The following is a 20347-nucleotide window of genomic DNA, read 5'->3' as shown; positions in this document are numbered from 1 at the left end:
AAGTGACTTTTCATTTATTTATTTATTTTTAATTTTTTTTGAGACAGGGTCTCACTCTGTTGCCCAGATTGTAGGGCAGTGGTGCAATTGTGGTTCACTGCAACTTCCACCTCCTAGGCTCAAGTGATCCTTCCATATCAGCCTTCCAAAGTGTTGGGATTACAGGCGTGAGCCACCTCCCCTAACTGAGAAGTGAATTTCTATAGCACACAAGGGGAAAGTACATACCCAGGGTAGATGAAATGCCTAACAGCAGGGGAAGTGGTCTTTACATTTGCAACAAAGAAAGCATTTAAATAACCCCTTTTGTTTGGTAACCACAGAACTAGACAGTTGTCTGGGAAGTCACCTCCAGGCTCATTTACAAATAATGGTGATTTTCTTTATTTATTTCCAATCTTTTTTCCCCAGAGTGAGGTATAATTGGCAAATAAAAAATTGTATATATTTAAGGTGTACAACTTGATGTTTGGATATATATACACCACAATCAAGCTAACTGACATATCCATAGGTACCATTTCTCTTTTTCATTGCTTTTCTTCTTTTAACCTTCAGATTATTTTAAAGGCTGGAGGCTGAACCCAGTAGCACATAAGATTATAAACTTTTATGCACCCAAGCTACTGGAGTATCTCTGTCATGTAATTTTGGATAAACAGAGATGAATGTTCTACTTGCCAGCTCTCTTTTTAAATATTCTGTCAGCAAAAGAATCGACCATTACAATATTAACTTATGACAGGCAAGGTTACAATTAATTAGGTTATAGCCCATCTTAGAGTAATTACATTTCAGATTGGTGGCTCCCTGGTGAAATTTTATTATTTTCGGGAAGAGTTCCACAGATGGCTAATTCTATCAAAGTTGTTTTGATTTATGCTACCTCAAGTTGATCATGATATTTTGACATCTGTCTTCTACTGACATTGGGGGTTGGGGAGTGACTGGTTACTGAGTCCTGTTGTTCCTTATACCCAAATTTTAAACACCTCCTCCATAACACTCAGGGTACACACATTGTGGTTTCTTTTTTATACACGGACATTCAGAGAGAAAGCAATTAAGAGACGTGATCAAGAACAGCAAAAACACAATGATAGTCCCTTCATTTGAAGCTGTCTTCCGAATACTTCCCTGCCCCTGGGAAAGGACTGCTTATATTTTAACATATCTAGTTCTTATTGGATCAATGCATTCTTAATATGTATATTTAAGAGGAGATATTCTAACAAATCTAACGTTTATATATCCTCTTTAGCTTTTTGGAAACCACACAATGACAGGAGACTACCTACTATACTCATCAAAAGGCCCCCTACAAAATGAACTATTTTAGTTTTCTGACCTGAACTGTAATTAAAAGTAAATAGTAGTAACATAGCCTTCTATATTTAAAATAATGAGTTCCTCAGACTAGTTTTTTATAATTCATTCATTCACTATAAAACATCTTTATTGAGTGTCTTCTCTGTGATAGGCCCTGTTCTCCATCTCAGGGATTAACCAGTGGACAAGATCAGGAAGGCTCTGCCTTCGTGGAGCTTCTAGTCAGTAAAATTTATTAATAAATATTTATTAAGAAATCATCAAAAAATGATTTCAGTATGCCATTTTCCATCTAGTTGTAGAAAAGAATTCACTTTTACCTGTCCAACATTTTGGTACTGGCTCGTTCCAGTTTCTCCAGGATCTGAGGAAGTTGAGTGTCATCGTCATATGAACCTCCCCAGCCAAGAACTCGGGCAAGGTCATTTCCTGTACCCAAAGGCAACACTCCCAGCTGACACTGAAAGAGAGTGCAACAGGGTGACTTTCAGACAAGTTGAGAAATAGGGACTACTGCATTTCTGCACCTCTCTGGTAAGTATGCATTCATGTTAACTAGCAAGTAAAAGAATTAGCACTTGCCTGTTTATTCAAGTTGAGCTTATCAATTTCTGACAAAACCCAACCTACACTTCCATCGCCTCCACAAACAAGAATCCGGAAATTGTCAAACTTCTGAAATAATCTTAAACTGAAAGCAAAAAGGATTTTATTTTAGTATAAAGAAATAAAAATCACTTTCCTCAATTCTTTGTTATTCTGTATCGGTATTCATATTCAGATTAAATATAAGAACTCCTACTTACATGTTAATTATACCATAAACATTCACTGAAGTGTAATTTTAACTCAAGAAAACTTCTGAATCATAACGAGGAAAGGGAATGATAAGTAGAAATGAAGATAAAATTAGGAGGAATGGGGGTGAGAAATGAGAAAACAAAAAAGAAGCAGAGACCAGGAAAGGTAAAGTAATACAAGATGGTGGAAGTAGTGGTTCTTCTCTTTCTATTACAAGAATAAATTCTTTCCCTAAGAATTACAAACCATGGGTAAGGAATCTAGGGTACTGAAGCTAATAAGTGACGCTCAGGCAGTTCCTAAAGACACCAATCATTGTATTGCTCTCAGGACTCCCAACTGGCTTTTTCTCCTCTTCTCCTATTCTCAGGCCCATCCTTCTATTTTCCCTCATCTCAACTTTTGACACATCCCGTCTCCTAAATGTACCTTTGTACACTTACTTCAAGTATTATGGAAAATCTAAAAAATATTAGAGGGACAATCTCAGGAAGTTTCATCAAGAGAGGTCCTTGGAGCCTTCAAGGACAAATGGGAAAAATAAATCAAGACTATAAGATAATGGAACTATAAAGGATTATAAAATGGATGTGTTAGAAAGCGGGACAAAACTACCCTAGCATGGCAGAGACAAAGAAGGTGAGAAGAAAGGCTAGATGAGGAAACTCTAGGACCTCAGCAGAGGAAAGGAAGGGCAGTATACGTAGATAAGGAAGAAGCTGGGTATAATTGAAGAAGACCGACATCCATGTGAACAGAAGGGCCTGAGACTCAGCAAGATAAAGGCAATGGAAGCAGAAAGGAAGACTCAGGTGGCAAAAGTGAACAGAGGCACCAAGAGAGAAGAAAGGAGAGAAATAGAGAAGACAGAGGAAAGTATCATACTACAAAACACAAAATGCCTTTCCAGGCACTGGTGTCAAAAATCCCCATTTCTACTTCTGCGTTCACGCTTTAAGGTAACAGTGGAACCCAAGAGAAAAGCTGAGTTGCTCTAAGTAAATTACATAGAGGTTTGAAGGCCCCCGGTTCAGAAGACATAATATCGCCTCTTAAGAAAAATCATATGCATACTCTAAAAATGTATTGAAAGTGCCAAAAGGTATATTTTCCCTCAGTGAAAATACTACTTAGTTCATTTTATCTTACAGATTTTAAGTTATATGACATTCAGAAAGCTGAAAAGAATCATCAACAAAAGTATTTCTTTGTCATTTATGTGAACTGAGTCTGAGATCCTTGAAGAACTGCCCTTGACAGCCATGAAAGTCCCTGTACTTTGGTTTAATAATCAATTATTTATATTATATGTAAATCAATATCAGCCTTCCATGCAAATCATTTTCTAATATTACTTTATATTTCTATATTTACACAAGTTGATCTTTCTTGGAGCTAAAGAAATTGTTAGTATTGTTTGATGTAGAATATATTCTAAAACATTTTCTAAACAAATTTTGGAATTGAGAAATTTCAATAGTTTTGGAATTTATACAAGACAGTTGTATTAACTATCCAAAAGGTTGTGTTAAAACTTGTAATTAGGGCTTTAAAAATGAGGGAGGGATCTAGAGGAATCTATAATTTTCATGAGCTGAAAAACCAGACACATTTAACCCCTAGTCCTACATTGTATTCAAATAAGATGTATCAATAATCAGTTACCCTAAATGAGGACCTCCATTCATTAAATCAAACACCTGAGCCGGATTTAGCAACTGTTTAAAGCGACGAAGGAACTTTACTCCCTGATTATCTCCACTCTTAGAATTGACAAAAACCAATAGAGGACTAACACAGAACGAAAATGTTGCTCTACAGAAACCTGTAAAAAAAACACAATACAAGATCAATACATACGGCTTTCTCTTTTAAATTATTAGCAAACATTCAGAGAAAAGAAAATAAATTTATAAAAACTGGAGCATTGAGTTTTAATTTAGCTCTCCAAATAGAGAGAGGTTAACTATTTATATACAAACCTGTATGTTTGTAGGTAATTCTTATGTTCATATTCAATATTTCAAAGTATATTAACTGCTCCTTTCTGAAGTCTGACAGAATATTTTAAAATTCATAGTAAACAAAATCAAGGCTTAGGTTGGGGGAGAGGGCTGTTAATAGCATAGGTTTTTTAAAAAGTCACATATTTTGAGGTTTATAAACTTACATCTTCAGGTTTATAAACTTATGTCTAAGATATCTATTGGCATAAATTAAAAAGTTTGAAAAGCATAAAGCATGATATCAGTGCAAGACATTAATAATAGTAAAGTCCTCCCTATGTATTCTTGGGTAATTGGCTGCAGGAGCCCTATGACTATCAAAATCCACAGTTGCTCAAGTCTGTTACATAAAACAGCATAGTATTATACATGGTAAAAAGCCTTTGTAATACGGTTTGCTTAGAAGGAAGTAATTAGTATGCAATCCCAAAACCGGTGTTGTAGAGGGGTTCCTCAGCACTTTACGGTTAAGTTGTAAGATTTTGGGAAAAGTGCATTTATAGGAATATAAATTCCTACAATGAAATTACAGAAAAACAGATTTTAATAACAGCCATGCTAATAGGCAGTTTCAATTATAGAGGAAAAAAACACTTATAAAAATTAACCTTTTCAGATTGTATTGCAGTACAGAGTAATGATCTTATTTATTTACTAAAACGTAAAATCTAAAAGTCTTATATACAGTAATTTCACCAATGTTAATAGCTATTCTACAACTTTCACTTAAATATATTCTTTTAAAAATGGAATGTACTTTCAGCAATTTAAATGGAATTGTTTTAGAAAAATTGACTACAATAGTCAATTACCATTATAGTTATTCTAGGAAAAGAAATATACATATCAATATTGAATATACCAGAAATATACGTACTTACACTACTGCTACATACCATCAGAATCGGTGCTGTTTAGTGCAATTGGAGGTATGATAGATACTTTACATTGACCAAGTGGACATATTGGATGGTATAAATCTTTGCAGGCAGTATGTACCTAATAACAAACAAATATACCTTCAAGAATCATACAAATAATGTTCTACCATTATAAATCACATCTAAGGAACTGATAATCTAGAATCAACTGTACCACAAAATGTTCAGTAATTCATAAACTACTTTAAATGGTATAACATTTATACTTCAGGAAATGACTAAACATTTTAGAAATGGAAATTTGATTTTGGTCCATGCAACCAATTTTTGTAATTATCTCAGAGAAGAATATATAGTTAATGAATAACTGGTGAAGGCAAAGAGAGAGGAAGAGAAGAGACCAAGTGCAGAGGAAGGGAGGCAGAGAAGAGAAAAAGAAGGGGAAAAGGAAGAAAAAGGAGGGAAACTAACCAGTGTGTCAATATCATTGCCCATAAAATAAATCGATGACAGAACATTTATTTTGTTTTTATAAAAATTCTTATAAAATTTAACAAAGATAAAATCTATAAAGTGCCTGCTTTTTCTGCAGTTATCTCATAACTTTCTATTCATATTTTTTTATGACATTTCCCTATTATTAAAGTTACAAGTACCCCCATGCTTATTTTCTCAGCTGGACTGCTACTCTGTAAGGTAAAGGAGAGTGATGCGTATCACAGGCACTCAGTAAACGTGCTTTCAGTAGAAATGAGTTTCATGGTCATGCAAGGTACTATTGAGAACAAAAACAAGGATAACTTATTAAGTAGGATCCAGGCAATTTAGTTTGTGTACTTGTCTGGAGAGCCTTCTAAATGTTTTCACCAGTAAAAGCAGACACTTTTCATCAAGTTCTTATTTAATATGACTTTATTTTACTAGTCCTTTTAGAAAACTGGCATAATTAAACCTGTATTTATCAAAACCTTTGGGAGAATAACTAAAATTCAATAATAATTCTAATTCTGGTGATGACCTGTTTTTAGACAGTTTTCTATTATGCTTTACAATAATTAACAATCCAAATGCATTTTAAAAAAACTAGCACACACAGATAGCTTCAAAAGTAATTTTAAAATGTATAAGAACCATGGAGCAAAACAGAAAGGTATTTATAATAATGCTAAATAAGAAAAGCAGATGATCAAATTATATCTTCACAATTTTTACAGAAAAGGGAAAACTATGTCCACAGACCTGGATGACAGTAGGAAAAATTATAAGTTGATTCATTAAGCTTATAGGGCTATAGGCTTTTTTATTTTGTTTGTTTTCTTTTTTTACTATATAGACTATGTTTTAGGCACTAGATATCCTGCTGCTAGAAACTCATGTTTTTGTTTGTTTTTTTGACATGGAGTTTCGCTCTTGTTGCCCAAGCTAGAGTGCAATGGCGCAATCTCAGCTCACTGCAACCTCCACCTCCAGGTTCAAGCGACTCTACTGCCTCAGCCTCCCAAGTAGCTGGGATTACAGGCACCTGCCACCACTCCCGGCTAATTTTTGTATTTTTAGTAAAAACGGGGTTTCACCATGTTAGCCAGGCTGGTCTTGAACTCCTGACCTCAGATGATCCACCCACCTCGGCCTCCCAAAGTGCTGGAATTACAGGCGTTCATGTTTTTTTATTTTTTATTTTTTGAGATGATGTTTTGCTCTTGTTGCCCAGGCTAGAGTGGAATGGTGCAATCTCGGCTCACTGCAACCTCCAACTCTTAGGTTCAAGCAATTCTCCTGCCTCAGCATCCCAAGTAGCTGGGATTACAGGTAGGCACTACTGTGCCCAGCTAATTTTTTTGAATTTTTAGTACAGACGGGGTTTCCACCATGTTGGTCAAGCTGGTCTCGAACTCCTGACCTCAGGTGATTCACATGCCTTGGCCTCTCAAGGTGCTGGGATTACAGGCATGAGCCACTGCACCAGGCCAGAAACTCATGTTTTAAAGGCAAAATAATATGTAAACAGGCAAATGGTTGTGTATAGGAAGTGCAAGACTAAGAGAGGTGCTATAAGGTGATGGTAGCTCAGAAACCAGCATGTCCAACTTACACAGGGTGGGGCAGGGATGATGTCACAAGGTGAAATTTGAGTTTGCCAGGAAAAAAGAGAGAAAAGGCATCCTCCCTTGTACCATCTGTAATACCACTGCTATTCTACTTAAGAAATGTTTAAAAGTTAGGGGTGAATAGAAGGAGCAAGTAATAAACCTAATTAACTCCCGCTGTTAAAGTTAACAGAGTTTAAAAACTACCAATTTTTTTTTAAAGTAAAGATATACAAATTGCAGGTAAAAAAAAATTTACATAAAACCTTTCTAAAATAATTCATCACACGTTATGTGTTTTCTTTTTCTTTTTCTTTTTTTTTTTTGAGAGGCAGAGTCTTGCTCTGTTGCCCAGGCTGGAGTGCAGTGGCACGATCTCAGCTCACTGCAACCTCCGCCTCCTGGGTTCAAGCAATTCTCCTGCCTCAGCCTCCCGAGTAGCTGGGATTACAGGCGCCCACGACCATGCCCAGCTAATTTTTGTATTTTTAGTAGAGATGGAGTTTCACTGTGTTAGCCAGGATGGTCTTGATCTCCTGACCCCATGATCCGCCCACCTCGGCCTCCCAAAATGCTGGGATTACAGGCGTGAGCCACCACATCCGGCCGTGTTTTCTTTCTAATACATTGGAAGTGAACAGCTGAAGCTCTAGAAGTAGAGAAATCGACTTTAGTAAATGTACAGGCCAATAAAAATAGCAGGAAAATTTGTTATCAGTGGTTGTCCTCTCAAAAAGAAATCTGAGGTGGAATGATGATTTTAAATCTTGTTTATGGGTAGAATTCCTTTAAAATAAAAAAAAATGGCAAGCATAAGAAGGTTTTAGGGGCTAGGCTTGTACTAAGATTGTAAAGAGAGACACCTGTTACAGTCTATATATTAGATTAAATGAGATAAGAGAAAAAGTATTAGTAACATATCTAAGGCTAGTAAAAGAGGCAATCAATGAAGAATAACAAAAGCATGAGGACAGAGAGAAGAAACACAGATTGACCTATCAGGCCTAACTAAAAATTTGTAGGACTTGTTTTCCTTTGTGGACTATCAGACAATCTCATTGATTAGGAAAGCAATACATCACACATCTCTTACATTTGCTGATCTACACCATACATACCAAAATCAATAGTTTTTCCATATGTTAAAATTTGAGGCTGGCTTCCAAATTTCAGCCAGCAATGTTAAAAGACAAGACTCAAAACCACCAAATAAGTCAGCCCCAGTGCAAGGCAATCACTATCATTGTAGAGCAGCATCGCCCAGTGCTGAGATGAACACTCACACCCACGACCTCCTCATCCTGCAGTTTTTCAGTCCCATGCCACTGTCTGCATGACCTCCTTCCTACTCTGACTGTCCTCATACAGTCCGGAGGCCCTGTCCTCACCATATCTGGCATAAATAATCAGCTGTTGGCTTCACGTTCGGCTGCATGTGCTGTTCACCTCTGTCAGAGAGCACTGGTAGGGTTGTAGCAAATTTACATGTCGCATGTCAACCAAAATTTGGTGACATACCAGAGAAGGGCTTTCAGGTAGTAAAATAGGCCCGAATATAGCAAATCACTTTGTTGATAAAGCAAAATGAAAAAACAATACAACTATGGGTAAGAGATCCTGAGGCACAGGACATGGATGAACAAGAGTAAGTTTTACAGGGCATTTGAAACAATGACCAGACTAGGAGGACTATACTGTAAGGAAAGAACAATGTCATCATTAGATGTGTATGCTACCAGGCTCAGCTCTGTCATAAATTCTTTGCTTTGCCTCTAAGCCACGTGGATGACAAAGTTAGGGAAAGAAGCTAATTAAAAAGGATGAACTGATTCCAAAACCCTCACCATTGTCTTACACCAAAGGCATTTCCAGTCCTGTAGACGGAGAACACTGCCACATGTTTTGTCGCAGACAGCACACTTGGCACTTACAGGCAGGTTGCCCTCGAGCCACTGGTGAGGCATCGCGACCTGTGGAGAAGGAAGAAAGGGCAGCCAGGTGAAGACTGGTGGACACCAACCTTACCCCAGGGGAGATTTTGAATCATTTCTCACTCTAGGGGGTCGGTAGTACGTTTCATGCATAGCATTCACTCATTTACCCCACATTCATTGAGCATCTATTATGAACGTTCAAGGAATATAAAAGTAAGGTAAAAGCCTTGCCCTTCAGGGTTCAGGTAGATTTAGCTGAGGCATGTAAAGGGATTATAATAAAGTGATCACTAAGCATTCCCAGAAACCCATATGCATGGTGCAGCGGAGGCGAGGCTTTGAAAGTGGAGGTATACTGTTGAGAGGCAACCCCAAAGTCTGAAGAGTGAACATCTGAGCTAAGCCTTAAAGAACATCTCAGAGTTCATCAGAGGTCGACAACAACAGCCCAGCACAACAGCCACTTCTAAGCCCTATTCACAACAGATTTCCTTCAAAATCTAAGAGCTAAAGAAGCTATGAAGGATTCAATTAAAAATAAAAACTCGGAATCAACCAAACCTTCTATTAAATCCTAATAATAAGCATTCCTACTTATCTTTCTCAGCTTCCACAAGAGCAGAACATAAAAGAGGAGTTACTGGGAAGAGAGCAGAGACAGAGCAGCAGCTTACGCCATCTTCATCTTCTATAATGTCCTTCCCAATGGAGGCCAGGGTAGTCCATTTACAGTTATTTGTTGCCCTCACTGCACATCTTTTGTGAGCCTTGAATTTACACACTAAAAAAAAAAAGAGCAACTGCTTTTAGGTGGACAAGAACTTTTGGACCAATGATTAAAGGAAATCACAGCATAAAATTTTAAAAGGGAGGGAGGAAGTAGAAGAAAACAAATATATTTAAAAGATTAAATTATTCTGCAACAATAGTAATAGTATTCTAGAAAACAAATATGGCTATGTATTTATGAAGCACTTTTATCAAGCTGTAAGTAGACTGCTACTTAGAGGAACAGAAAAGAAATAAATGCAAAAGAATTACTGCTTGAGAAGGCAGACAACACACACATAGGAGAGAGGGAGAGAGGGAAGCAAATAAAATTTGGTAGCAGGTCTGCTGGTGACATCCCATTTTTAAATGTAGGTACTGATTACACAAATGTGTTTAATTTGTGGAAATTCATCAAGCTGTATATTTCTGGTATTGTATTTTTCTATACATATAAAATACTGATTATAAGTCTGAAAATGTCAGTATGATAAAGTCGATCCAGGGGGCTGTAAAGTGCAAGTATACCAACAAGACAGCCAGGCATCATGGAAAATAGGTTGGTGAGGGTCACAAACTCAGCCCTATCTTTGGAAAGTATTATGTTGAGATGACCAAATGACAAATGTAGAAAGAAGGGATGATGAAGTGATGTTGTCACTACAGGCTTCACTAAATCTCCCCAGCCATATTATCAAAAGGAACTTATAAAAGAGAAATTGGAAGAAATAACTAGGGAAAAAAAGCAGCACATATATGGAAAGACTATTATTAAACACGTTTATCTCTCTAAGGAAATTATTCAAATATTAGTGGATAGTGATATTAGGTCAGCTCCTGACTTTTAGCTAAACAGTTAAAAGTAGAGAGCATTTCAGTGGAAACATACTAAGGTAAGTGTTGCTAAATTTAAATGCAAGGTATCTCCTTTTCGTGTGATTTTCTGGATTTCTAAGTCAACCATTAACAAATTTTGCATTACACACCATTCTCTTGAAACTGTCTTAATTTGACATAACATGAAAACAAAAGTTTCAGGTAAAATAACTAAGATGTCTTTAGCCAAATGTTCAAAGTGCTTCAGGTATCATGACTAGTCTATGTACAAATGGATGGTTAAACTGAGCTGGTTTATCCTTGAAAAATATTAGTCTAGGCCAGGCACAGTGGCTCACGCCTGTAATCCCAGCACTCTGGGACGCTGAGGTGGTGGATCACCTGAGGTCAGGAGTTTGAGACCAGCCTGGTCAAAAATGTGAAACCTCGTCTCTACTAAAAATAAAAAAATTAGCCGGGTGTGATGGCGCATGCCTGTAATCCCAGCTACTCGGGATTCTTATGAGACATAAGAATTGCTTGAGCCCAGGAAGGCAGAGGTTGCAGTGAGCCGAGATCATGCCACTGCACTCCAGCCTGGGAGACAGAGCAACACTCTGTCTCAAAAAATAATAACAATAATAATAATGATAATAATGTATACACGTTGGAAATGTTTTGCTTACCGTCTCTTTTGTGTAGTTTGAAAAATTCTTTCCCTTCCACCATTTTTGTTATAAATGAGTGTGTAACTAGAACACAGACTTCATATAGAAAATAATACTTCACTTGAGGCTGGGCGTGGTGGCTTACACCTGTAATCCCAGCACTTTGGGAGGCCGAGGCAGGTGGATCACCTGAGGTCCAGAGTTCGAGACCAGCCTGGCCAACACGGTGAAACCTTCGTCTCTACTAAAAATACAAAAATTAGCCGGGCGTGGTGGCGCACGCCTATAGTCCCGGCTACTCAGGAGGCCGAGGCAGGAGAATTGCTTGAACCTGGGAGACGGAGGTTGCAGCCGAGATCATGCCACTGCACTCCAGCCTGGTGACAGAGTGAGACTCCATCTCAAAAAAAAAAATAGAAAATAATACTTCAGTTGAATTTTGTTGCTGATAAATCCTAAGTGTGAAGACACAGCACCATCAGGAGGAAGCTTAGCTTGGTGAAAATTTTTACAATGACTTACTCTCTTTTGCTCTAACATAAGTGACTACTTTAAACTGGTTGGTTAGCATCTCTGGGCCTTTTCATCTATTATGGTCTTTGTCAAAAGTGGAGTCCTAAAACTATCTGCAACAGATGCCCCAGGGTGCTTTATAAGTACAAATAAGTACTTGATATCCACAGTCAATATCTGGCTTCTAAGGGGAAAAGCAGGATATAAAAGAGAGTAATGGTATAATTTCATAGCTTTTTGAAAATTTTGCCATTAAAAATCAAACAGCCCACTAAAAATAAAAAAAAAACACTTTTATAATAATAAAGTGCTTCATATAATGAGCCTTGAAAATTACCAAGTTGCTTAATATAACATAACACTAATAATAAAACAAATCAGACTGTAATTATGGTAACTAAGAAATGAGAGTGATCAGCAGGCACTCGAATTTTGTTAGTTAACAAATTTCTCCAGACAAGTTATTCTCAAATAAAGCACTTTCCCCTGACCTGTAAAGTTATTGTTTAAAATGACAGAATTTAAAAAATGGGCCAGGCCTGGTGGCTCATGCCTGTAATCCCAGCACTTTGGGAGGCCGAGGTGGGCAGACCACCTGAGGTCAGGAGTTCGAGACCATACTGGCCAACATGGTGAAACTCCGTCTCTACTAAAAATACAAAAATTAGCTGGGCGTAGTGGTGCACGCCTGTAGTCCCAGCTACTTGGGAGGCCGAGGCATGAGAATCACTTGAACCCGGAAGGCAGAGGTTGCAGTGAGCTGAGATCACACCACTGCACTCCAGCCTGGCAACAGAGCAAGATTCCATCTCAAAAAAAAAAAAAAAAAAAAAAATGCAGATATAAAAAGATTATGATTTTTTATTACAATATTCAGTATTTACTGTACTAAATCTTTGTGAGGGTTAAAAATCAGTTAAGTGTGGTGGTTTAATCCCCACATTTCGGAAGGCCAAGGTGGGAGGATAGTTTGAGCCCAGGAGTTTGAGACCAGCCTGGGCAACATGGTGAGACCTAGTCTCTACAAATAATAATAAAAAAAAAATTAGCCAGGCATGGGTGATGCATGCCTGTGGTGCCAGCTACTCGGGAGGCCAAGGTGGGAGAATTGCTTGCGCCTGGGCAATTAAGGCTGCAATGAGCTGTGATTGTGCCACTGCACTCCAGCCTGAGTAACAAAATGAGTCCCCCCATTGCAAAAAAAAAAAAAAATCATTTAAGATCAAAATTCATAAATACCCGTGATGATATATTTGATGCTGCTGATTTTTTTAAAATTACCACTTATCTTTTTTGGTTAAATTACTGTTTAAATAACTGTAAAGGACAATTATGCCCTGAAATTGTAATTAATATTGTTGATTGACTTAGGGGATTTTTAATAAATTCTATTTTTCTGTCTCCTATTTTTCATTCATATAATATTTTATATATGCAAAGCTTTAAAATAATAACTTTAGTTATTCAATATAAATCTAGGAAACAAATCAGTATGGTTTCATTTTATTGTGGAAATGAGGGTAGAAAGGCTAGTAAATGTAGTGAAGGGCTTCACACACTGGAAGCTGAATTCTATGCTAATACAAAGTTATTCATATTCACTGTTGAACAAATTATTATATTTGCATCTCTTACAATATTTAAAGCTCTTGTATCTAATGTTTTCAGTTTTATCAAGCACGCTGTTTATTCAGATTTTAGGGGGTTTTCAAAAGTGTAAGTATGACTTTGATTATGATGAAATCCAGAATAACCATATTCTCGTAAAACATAAAAAGGCAACTTTTTATATTTATTAAACCCTTGGGATTTATAAAATCTTCTGCTATGGTTCTGAAAATACTAATAGGCAAGATACTGCAGATTAAAAAAGTTTTACCAGCAAAGGAAATGAATACTAATATATAATTTTCTTTAAAAAAATTATTTAATCCAATAATTGAGACTTTTTAAAAGTCTTGAAAATTACATTATTTATAGAAGAATATAACAAATTTATTTGTTTTGTTTTGTTTTTTTGGAGACAGAGTTTCACTCTTGTTGCCCAGGCTGGAGTGCAATGGCCCGATCTCCTCTCACTGCAACCTCCAACTCGTGGGTTCAAGCAATTCTCCTGCCTCAGCCTCCCAAGTGGCTGGGATTACAGGCATGCATCACCACACCTGGCTAATTTTGTATTTTTAGTAGACACGGGGTTTCTCCATGTTGGTCAGGCTGGTCTCGAACTCCCAACCTCAGGTGATCCACCTGCCTCGGCCTCCTGAAGTGCTGGGATTACAGGCGTGAGCCACTGCACCCAGCCGAATATAACAAATTTATTCAAAGACTTTTAAGTTTCTTATTCTCACCAAATAATATAATTTTCATTTTTCTTTTCAAATGCTTATAGACTGGATTAAGAAAATGTGGCACATATACACCATGGAATACTATGCAGCCATAAAAAAATGATGAGTTCATGTCCTTTGTACGGACACGGATGAAACTGGAAATCATCATTCTCAGTAAACTATCGCAAGGACAAAAAACCAAACACTGCATGTTCTCACTCATAGGTGGGAACTGAACAATGAGAACACAGGGACACAGGAAGGGGAACATCACACTCCGGGGACTGTTGTGGGGTCGGGGGGTTGGGGGAGGGATAGCATTAGGAGATACACCTAATGCTAAATGACGAGTTAATGGGTGCAGCACACCAGCATGGCACATGTATACCTATGTAACAAACCTGCATTGTGCACCTGTACCCTAAAACTTAAAGTATAATAATAATAAAATAAAATAAAATAAAAAAAGAAAAATATTCAGTCATTCCACTACTGACTCAATTTTTAAATAAAAATATTTAATAATGTATATCACTCAAATCAGAAGGGTACCACAGAGTGTCTCAGATGTGGTGTCTTTTCAGCATTTTTGGAATAAAGATTTTAGTAAAATCTTTAAAATAATATATAATATTACAGACCTAGTAGGAGTTATTCAGTTCTAAGTAATCCTTTTAGATTACCAAAGTCATAATAAAGGCCAATCAGATCTCTTTTGCAATCATTCTTTAAGTATAAAAAGAAAGCTTTAATGCCTTCTCCAAATTTTCTCCTTCATGAATTTTAATGCATCAAGCCCATGATGCAAATTTGGAATAAGTTTCTTACAAAACAGTTACAAACTTCTTACAATTTATTTAACTAGAAAAGTAGTTTTATTGCATGTATTCTCTCATTTAGTTTTTATAGTGATTCTACGAGGCATAAATGACTATTATCCCCATCTTATCGATGAGGAGAGGAAAGCCTAAGTGAATTAAACAACTTCTCCTGGTTATAGATTGTAATGGTGGAAGTGGAAGAGGGTTTGACTGAAGAGCTCCATTCTTAACCACTATGCTGTATCATATTAAATAGTTGAAACAATGACATATCACAGATTTTATAGTTAAAAATCAATTAAGGCTGTGACTCTATTACTCCTTTATTACTTAATTATAAATAAGTGATATTCCAAATTACTTAAAAAATTTTTGGATTAGAGAAAAAAAGCTGGTATTGTTATTATCATATATAGTTCAAAAAGTAGTATACAACAGTGTAATCACTGAAGTATGAAATAAAATAAATCTAAAGAAGTTACGAGTTTTCTGTTGGCAATTATTAATGTATTTGCTTTAGGTGGTCACTGCTCTTATATTAAAAATAACTCACAAATCTGCTCATGCCTCTTTGGGAGGCCAATGCGGGAGGATTGCTTGAGCCCAGGAGTTTGAGACCAGCCTGAGCAACATAGTGAGACCCTGTCTCTAGAAACTTAAAAAAAAAAAAGATTAGCCAGGTGTGGTGGTGCTTGACTGTAGTCCCAGCTACTAGGGAGACTGAGGCAGGAAGATCGTTTGAGCTCAGGAGGCTGAGGCTGCAGGGAGACTTGATCATGCCACTGCAATCCAGGGTGGGTGACAGAGTGAGACCCCTTCTCGAAACAAAACAAAATGACAACAGCATAGGCCTTATTTTTAGAAAATTTTAAGGAAATTAAAAAGGATGATACCTATTCAGATTAAACAGATGAAATGAAAACAATATTTAAAACAATGCAATATAATTAACAATCAGAAATTCTGCCAAAGAGTATATACTGTCCTCACAAAAAGTTGTGCTCTCCATAATCAACCAGAATAAAGAATACCAGAATGATTATACAAGGTCCAAAGATTTTTTTTTTTAGACAGTAGTTCCTAGTTTCTTGGGGGTGAAATGCTGTATTTTGATTTATGTTTCCTTTAAATGACTATGTTTTTTTTTCCTGGGCAAAAATATTTTCCAAGCTAGTTCTATGTGTGGAGAGCTCAATTTTAAGCTACAATAAAACCAGTGGCAGCATGTCTACAGTATGGTCACTGTTGGGAGAAAACACATGCTAGGTGCTACAGTACCTTCGCAGGACAGGCCATGGGAGGTGACTCCAGAAAGACTCTCTCTGCACACGTTACAGAAGGTGGGTCGGGCGTGGGAGCAGGCGTACCAGTTGTGCATCCCTGAGAAATGTTCCACATTGAACTGGGCCACCTAGAAATGAGATGTGAGGACAGATTTGCCAAGCCAGTGAACAAGGCTACAGATGCTGAACTGTTTGGAATGCATATAGTTATGGTCAAATTTTCAAATCCATCATTTTTAAAACCAAAGCACTTTGCTTTAAGCTAAGAATTTCAAAATCTGGTTTAAACAAGTTGCTGAATGAGTGTACACATACTTATGTTTGCACAGTAGAGCTCTAGCCCTTTGGTTAACATTTATTTCCTAAGAACACGAGACGAAAGAAAAGATGCTATTTTACCTCGTAGGGTTCTCTGGTCTGTACAGACTTCAGTGAGCTGATCCAATCCTCCATCTCCTTTCTGTTCTCAGCACACAGCATTAGCCTTCTGAATGGAGTGATGATCTGAAAGGGATAATTCAATCTAATGATTGTTAATACCCAAAGAGAAAGATTGTTGCAAAACCTAACATCTTCTGAGGTAATTCCATTTCTAACTTAAGTCTTTATTTCTTACGTTTTTGTAATCTGTATGATAAAAATAATGTGGTCTAGGAAAGAAAAAGCCTAAGGAGTTTTTCTACCTTTGATCCTTTTGCTACTTACTTGGGCTCTTTAGCCCTTTTTTCTAAGGCTATGGACCCAAATACACAATGCATTCTTATTCCATGAAATACATCTTACAAACTGATTTTAAATATACTTCAAAATAATTCATAGTAAGCTTAGCAGGAATACATAGTTTTCAATATGGAAAACATTTTTAAATTAAAAATCAAAGGAATGCAATATTAAATGATTTCTTAATTTTTTTTTTTTTTTTTTTTTTTTTAGTAGAGGCAGGGTTTCACCATGTTGGCCAGGATGGTCTGGATCTCTTGACCTCGTGATCCGTCCACTTCGGCCTCCCAAAGTGCTGGGATTACAGCCGTGAGCCACTGCGCCCGGCCACCTAATTGATTTATTATGGTATCAAGAATATTCTGTTAATATTTAAATAATATTGAGTTTACATATCACTTCCACTGTCTATTTTAATGATTTATGAAGATTCTTCCTCCATTGTGTAGAACTCCACTGTACTAGTATTTAGTGAGAGCAGGGACAAAGAATTAGCATAAACATCCTTTTGTTGGCTTTAGGGAGAAAAGAATTTAGACTTTTATCTTTTTTCATGTCATTAAAAAGGCAGCTTAATTACCTTAAGGACCTTAAAGCAAGTGGAATGAAAACTTCACACTGTCATAGGATCAAAGCGCTTCAAAGTAAGATTCTGAAATGACTTGAAAGAAGCCCCTATTTATTTGTGAATACAATATTCTGGTTGGAATCTTGAAGTTACTAAATCCTACACATTTACTGTCAAGAAGAGATCATTTATTTACTTGCAGAACAAGAGAAAAATGTTGCATTCCTACCTGGTAACTATTTCCAAAGAATAAAGCACATATCTATTTATATACCAAGTAAGAATTTTTCTCAAGTTAAAAGCCTCTTGATAAAGTGATAAGTCTAAACATTACATTGGATTATAGAGCAGATTTCACAAGTAATGAAAAAGCAATAATCTTCTAAAACAAACAAAAAGAATTCTTCCCAAAAGGAATAAACTAGTAAGCCTAAATCATTACTATTCATCTTAGAAAATAAGCCCATTATTCAAAACAATAGAGAGATCAATCCAGTCTTAGCTACTCACGAGTCATTGCCGCCTCTCATTTGTCATGGGTTTAGGCTACAGAGTCCTTCCTTAAACCCAGAAGCTTTGAATACATCTAACAGGCACTCACCCTTAAATACAGCCAGCCAAAAGTCACATGGAAGAGGAGCACCAATCAGTCAGCTCTGGATATTTGTTAATTGCATATGAAATTGAAGAGAACCTCACTTTTGCATTTTCTTGTTTTCCACGACCCTCTTTGGATAAAGCTTATTAACAGTTGGTCACTTCTCTTCCTGAATAAATAGTTAATGCAAAGAACAATGCCTCTCATTACTTAGGAGCCAAATGGATGCTTTATTGCTTCAAAATGTTTTTCTAGGACAGCTCATGAGATGCAGCAGAGAGGTACCATTAAATCATAATACACTCCTGGCTCTAATGACTGGCACAGCATTTCAGAGTCTCCAAGTTTCACTGGACTTGCTGATGTTTTCTGAATAAATATTGTCTCTAGCACTTATTGTATTTATTTTTTGCTACCTTATATGAGGTAACTCTAAGGATTCCCTCTCCTTCCCTTATATGAGATAAAGTATCATGAGACAAGCATTATTCAGACAAATAAACCAGGCTTGCTATTTTGTTCTTTAACTTTGTTCTTTGCTGAATTCTAAGTAAAGCATGATGACTAATGGTTTTAACTGTCTTTAGTGCCTTTACATTAAATGTCTTGTAAAGTCATTTTGAATTCAAGAAAAAGGGGAGAAAGAAGGATAAAGAATAGCTTCTAATTTTTCTTTGTATATTTGGAATTACACAAATGCCTTAATTCTAAATGATTTCAGCAATATAAATCATGTGTGCTTATATACTAATAAAGTAAAAGGTATACATTTGCAATTTCTCCTTTTCAATAAAAACTTCTTGGCCGGGCGCGGTGGCTCACGCTTGTAATCCCAGCACTTTGGGAGGCCGAGGGGGGCGGATCACGAGGTCAGGAGATCGAGACCACGGTGAAACCCCGTCTCTACTAAAAATACAAAAAATTAGCCGGGCGTGGTGGCGGGCGCCTGTAGTCCCAGCTACTCGGAGAGGCTGAGGCAGGAGAATGGCGTGAACCCGGGAGGCAGAGCTTGCAGTGAGCCGAGATCGCGCCACTGCACTCCAGCCTGGGTGACAGAGCGAGACTCCGTCTCAAAAAAAAAAAAAAAAAAAACTTCTTTTAAAGTGAACAGTAATGAGCAAGGAAAGATCATAAGACATTTAATACAGTTACGTTTTCCAGAGGCAAAAAAAATTAGAAAATTATTTTGATTTATAGGCCTTGTGATTAAGAAATCTACTGATTAGATTTATCCACGGACAGCAACTGCTAAAAGAGCATTAATTGTAACACATCCCCAGATGCTACCGTGGGGCTGGAGCCTAAAAGCACTCACGCCTGCCCCAGCACCTGCTCACCCATGTGCTCCCCCTCCCACAATGGGTTTGAACTTGGCCGAGCGAAACAAGCCACCCCTCCTACCCCTGTCACAGGTCCCGCGGAAGAGTCCAGGGAACTGTCCCCTCTTAATGTCTTTAAGCCTGTATTTCAGAGTCATGGTTATAACTGTTACTTCACAAAGACTCTGGTTCACCAGAGCATCAAAAATAGAAGGTGATAGTGAAACCATCAAGAATAAAGAGGTCCCTGTGCAGCTATGCCCTCCTGCCCTGCCTTCCATGGGAAAAGGACATGACAAAGGACTTAGCCTTGAGGAATCACCAAGAAAGGCTTCATGTGTTACTTGCTGGAGCATCTCATGTGATATATATATATATGTTTGTGTGTGTATGTCTGTGTATACATGTGTATGTATATGTGTGTGTGTCTATATATATACACATATATAATCATATGTTCAATAATAAACCCCCACTTCTTTTGAAGACTATTGGTCAAAGCTAGAATTTAATTTCACCACCATTTCTTTTGAAGACTATTGGACAAAGCTAAAATTTAATTTCTTAGAATGCAAACAAATTATAGTTATTAATGTTTAGTCAATCCACATTGTACTAGTTTCCTATTGCCGTTGTAACAAATTATCACAATTTTGGTGGCTTAAAACAACACAAATGTACTCTCTTAAAGTTGTAGATTTCAGAAGTTTAAAATCAAGATGTTGAACAAAATGACAACAAATAACCCCATTAGAAAGTGGGCAAAGGACAGGAACAGACATTTTTCAAAAGACATACAAATGGCCAAGAAGCATACAAAAAAATGCTCAACATCACTCATCATCAGAGAAATGCAAACTAAAACCACAATGAGACACCATCTTAGAGCAGTCATTAAAAAGTCA

General features: G+C 37.0%; 1 protein-coding gene across 5 annotated transcripts in view; it reads right to left on the bottom strand.

Annotated features, from left to right (window-relative positions):
• Positions 1-20347, bottom strand: part of DGKH (diacylglycerol kinase eta) — a 202477-nt gene that overhangs the window by 70939 nt on the left and 111191 nt on the right. For all 5 annotated transcript variants that reach the window (XM_055245347.2, XM_063619041.1, XM_063619042.1 and 2 more), the window contains exons 5-12: positions 16637-16741; positions 16233-16365; positions 9713-9819; positions 8949-9074; positions 5033-5135; positions 3796-3955; positions 1912-2020; positions 1650-1789 (exon numbers count right to left, since the gene is read on the bottom strand). In XM_055245347.2, the coding sequence (XP_055101322.1) occupies positions 1650-1789; positions 1912-2020; positions 3796-3955; positions 5033-5135; positions 8949-9074; positions 9713-9819; positions 16233-16365; positions 16637-16741 (983 nt within the window). The remainder of the gene's footprint in view (positions 1-1649; positions 1790-1911; positions 2021-3795; positions 3956-5032; positions 5136-8948; positions 9075-9712; positions 9820-16232; positions 16366-16636; positions 16742-20347) is intronic.

Source organism: Symphalangus syndactylus, chromosome 15 (assembly GCF_028878055.3).
Source record: "Symphalangus syndactylus isolate Jambi chromosome 15, NHGRI_mSymSyn1-v2.1_pri, whole genome shotgun sequence".
Lineage (NCBI taxonomy): Eukaryota > Metazoa > Chordata > Mammalia > Primates > Hylobatidae > Symphalangus > Symphalangus syndactylus.
This window is presented reverse-complemented; position numbering and strand designations above follow the sequence as displayed.